The sequence below is a fragment of the Myotis davidii genome, unplaced genomic scaffold (assembly GCF_000327345.1).
Source record: "Myotis davidii unplaced genomic scaffold, ASM32734v1 scaffold169, whole genome shotgun sequence".
Classification (NCBI taxonomy): Eukaryota; Metazoa; Chordata; class Mammalia; order Chiroptera; family Vespertilionidae; genus Myotis; species Myotis davidii.
Window position 1 is genome coordinate 2,580,615 of NW_006383005.1, and position 3,709 is coordinate 2,584,323.

The window sequence follows — 3,709 nt, forward strand, 5'->3', positions numbered from 1 at the left end:
GGAGGCCGGGGGCGCGCGGAGTAGCTGTCGGAGGGGAGATCTACGGGCTGGACCGCCAGGTTGGGGCTGGGGGTGGGGCTGTCTAAGGACCCTCTGACCTCTGACCCGCGCCCCGCCTTTGCAGGGGAACTCTATGATCTGGACGCCTCTTCCCTGCAGCTCAAAGTCCTCCAATACGTGAGTCCCTACGCCCCGCCCCCTGCCCCCCCAGGGACCGACGTGTCTGGAGCTCTTCTCCCTCTCAGTTGGGATTTCCACGTCCCGACCCTCGCTTCTTTCCCACCCACCCGAGGAGCCTCGAGGGCGAGAGGGTGGGGAGTGGGCGGCCCAGCCCCGCGGTCAGCCCCTCGCTGGGTGCTTGCCTTCCAGCTGCAGCAGGAGACCCAGGCGTCCCACTGCTGCCTCCTGCTGGTGTCCGAGGACAATCTCCAGCTCTCCTGTAAGGTGAGGGCCAGGTCCACGGGGACGGGAGAGGGACCGCGTCTCCGAGGAGAAACACCCCGCTGATCTTTTAATGGGTCGCCGCCCCTCTGCCCCGCAGGTCATCGGAGATAAAGTGCTGGAGGAAGAGATCAGCTTCCCGGTGAGTCTGCAGGAGCAGTTAAGGCAAACGTGGCGTACTTGGGATTTGCACCGAGAGACTGGGATCTGCCAGAATCTCTTGGATTCGGATGGAATTACCTGGATCTTGGGGTCTACTTAGAAATGTTATGAGCGCTCACAGCCTTTCTTGATCAGGATCCACAGGAGAAATCGCATGCAATCTACAGAACAGTTTACTTGGGACCAGTTTGCCGCAGTTGGGGTGTTTCTGGGTTTTGGTTCTCTTAGAATCTGTCGCGATCAATGAGAATCTTGGAGTCTGCTTTTTCTCTCTTAGTCAGGGGAGACCCTCCATCTTCCATAGGGCGTTCTGGTCAGGAGCTGAACACTCCCCCCCCCCCCCCCCCCCCCAGCACTAATTTCACTTCTTGACCCCTCCATTTCCATGTCTGTAAGATGAAGCCCCCCGCCCCCATTGTTGACTCCATTCCCCATTTGGACTGACTGAAAAGGTCCTTGAATCTCCCAGACTTTGGGGAGGAGGGTTGGGGTCTGAGATGGCCTGACCTCAGGCCAGGGTGGGCCCTGACTCAGCCTCTCCTCCCTGCACAGTTGACAATGGGACGCCTGGGCCAGGTGGTGGAAGACAAGGAGTGTATCCAGCTGAAAGATCTCACCACAGTAAGCCATGGCCTGACTGGACCAGGGGAGGAGGCAAAGGGAGAGGACCATGTCCAGCCGCCATGGCCAGGGTCGCTGAGTCATGTCAGCCTAGGAAGGCTGGCGACAAGACCCAGGGACTTCCTCCCAGTCCACCCCCCACCATAGCACTTCCCACCTGCAGGAGTCCCTGAGAGCCGCCTGTTGCAGATGGTGCTGGGCTGGGGGAAGGAAACATACTCTCTCCCTCCTCCCCTGCCCTGACTCACCTCACCTTTGCAGGAGGATGTGCGGCAGCTGCAAAGCATGTTGGGCTGTGAGCTGCAGACCATGCTCTGTGTCCCTGTCATCAGTCGGGCCACGGACCAGGTGGTGGCCCTGGCCTGTGCCTTCAACAAGCTCGGAGGAGACTTGTGAGTCAGGGTGGGGGGAGGTGGATCAGGAGGTGAGCTGAGAGCCTGGACAGGGTTCTACTGGGGTAACAGAGCTGGAAGGGGGTACTATTCCAGCAGTGTGGAGTGAATGGTTTGTTGGTGTAAGAGACCTCAGGTTTGTGAGAGTGCTAGGCTCTTGCTTCTGCTACGGCTGAGGCACAGGTAATTGTTGACTCTCCGTCACCCATTTCAGCTTATTTAAAATCATGTTGAGGTCCAAGTGAGCTCCCGCTTTTTTTGCCCACTTCCTGCAGTTGGAATTATCCACTATTGGGGTATTGGCCTCCTTCCCCATTTGCCATCCCCTGTTGGCATTTCTGCTGGGAATTCCCTGATGGAGAGGTAGTGAGCTCTGGGATGGTGGGCTCTCTGGAACCCACAAAGCATCACTGGCACAGTGGGCAATGGCTAAAGGGAATACAGGCTTGGGGGGCAGGCGAACCTGAGGGTCTTTATAGGCACTGACAGGGCAGCTATAAGAATCACACAAAACGGAATGGTGGGCAGGACACAGAGGCAGGTAAACAGGCTTGGTTAGGAGGAATATCTCAGGAACTGAGATCAGATTTTGGATCTAAGAGTGGTACCATAGATTTCATGTCCTATACCAGCTTGCTGATTGGCAGTAGCTGCCTGAAGTATTGTGTTGAGACTGGTTCTTAGTCGTGTGATTGATTAGCTATGTCTGTCCTGGGAGTAGGTTCAGGGTATGAATGCTGCCCCACTTGGTCCAGCAGGTCTATAGTTTGGGCTAAGGCATACAAGCAGAGGGCTGATTCCAGGATACAGAGAGATGCTGACAAGATGCTTGGCCCCTGGGGCTTAAGCAAACAGGCCGCGGCTCCTGCAGGAAGTGGAGAGTCAGAAGCCCAGGGATGGGGTCTGCAGGAGTGGGCAGAGACCTGGGAGTCATGGGCCTGTGTAGCAGGACTTCTAACATGGAACTCCAGGCAGTTAGGTGGACGCGGGGGGCGGGGGGCGGGGACAGCAGGAGGATGTGGGACCTGTGTCATTTGGTACAGGTGGGCATCCTAGTAGTGGGAGAATGTATGCCATTGATAAGCACATGCTGAGCACCTACTGTGTCCAGCTGTGTGCTGACCAGATAAAGGCTTTAGGGAGAGGAGTGCAGAGGGAGAGGGAGTCCAGCAGGGGCTATGGACTCTGGCTGCTGGTTGTGGGACTGGGTTCTGAGATGGCCCTACACCTAGAGAAGGGGTGGTATCAGATGGTAAATGAGATGGGGCCTTGGTGCAGCCCCGAGGCCCAGGGCAGGGACAGGGCCACCTCTGGGTTCCACATATTTCAGGGAGTGATTGCTAAATGATTGCACGAGCTGAGATGGGGTTCTGCTCAAAGCCTGACTGCAGGGACGCTGCCTGCACCTCAGAGAACAGGGGTTCCAGAATTCCTTCAGCAGGGAGTGTGGTGGGGCTGGTGGCCAGGGCAGAGGTAGAGCACAGTTAAGACTTTGTAGCAAACACTTCCCAAACATCTCCCCTGTACCAGCCTCTGCCTTGAACATGGGGTGATATAGTTATGGTCCCTGCCTTCAAAACTAAAAGTTTATTTTCAGGGCTTAGAGGGAGGATGGTGGGATAGGGATTCTAGGCAGAGGGAATAGTGTCGGGAATAGCATGAAGGTGTGAAGGAACTGGGGTTTTTCTCAGAATGATAAGGATTTTAGTGTGGCTGAAGCGGAGAAGCACCCAAAGTCCTGGAAGAGTAGGGCAGTGACTAGAGTTGGACAAAACAGGGCAATGCCACCCCCATCCTGAGCCTGGAGGGGCCTCCAGGGAGGAGCAGGAGAACACCCAGCTCTGACCCAGCCTCAGTTTGGGTAAATCTAAAGTCAGCAGAGGGAGACATGGTCGTGCTTCAAGAAGCAATAGCCTGAGGAGGAAAACACATTTAGTTCTGAGGAGAATTAGAGCCTCCCCAGGGGCCCTCTCGTCTGAGGGAGAAGCTGCCCCAAGCCACCTGTGCAGTGAGCAGCCCCAGTGGAGGGGAGTGATGCTTAGTTGCTGATCTCTGAGTGGGCTTCCTGGAGGGATGGAAAAGTGGAGAAATGG

The 3,709-nt window shown here is 56.3% G+C and overlaps 1 protein-coding gene across 1 annotated transcript in view; it reads left to right on the plus strand.

Annotated features, from left to right (window-relative positions):
• The window catches only part of PDE2A (phosphodiesterase 2A), a 70,781-nt gene that overhangs the window by 50,570 nt on the left and 16,502 nt on the right, over positions 1 to 3,709 (plus strand). Inside the window, exons 10-14 of the mRNA XM_015557478.1 lie at positions 125 to 177; positions 370 to 444; positions 542 to 583; positions 1,156 to 1,224; positions 1,486 to 1,616. Of these exons, the coding sequence (XP_015412964.1) occupies positions 125 to 177; positions 370 to 444; positions 542 to 583; positions 1,156 to 1,224; positions 1,486 to 1,616 (370 nt within the window). The remainder of the gene's footprint in view (positions 1 to 124; positions 178 to 369; positions 445 to 541; positions 584 to 1,155; positions 1,225 to 1,485; positions 1,617 to 3,709) is intronic.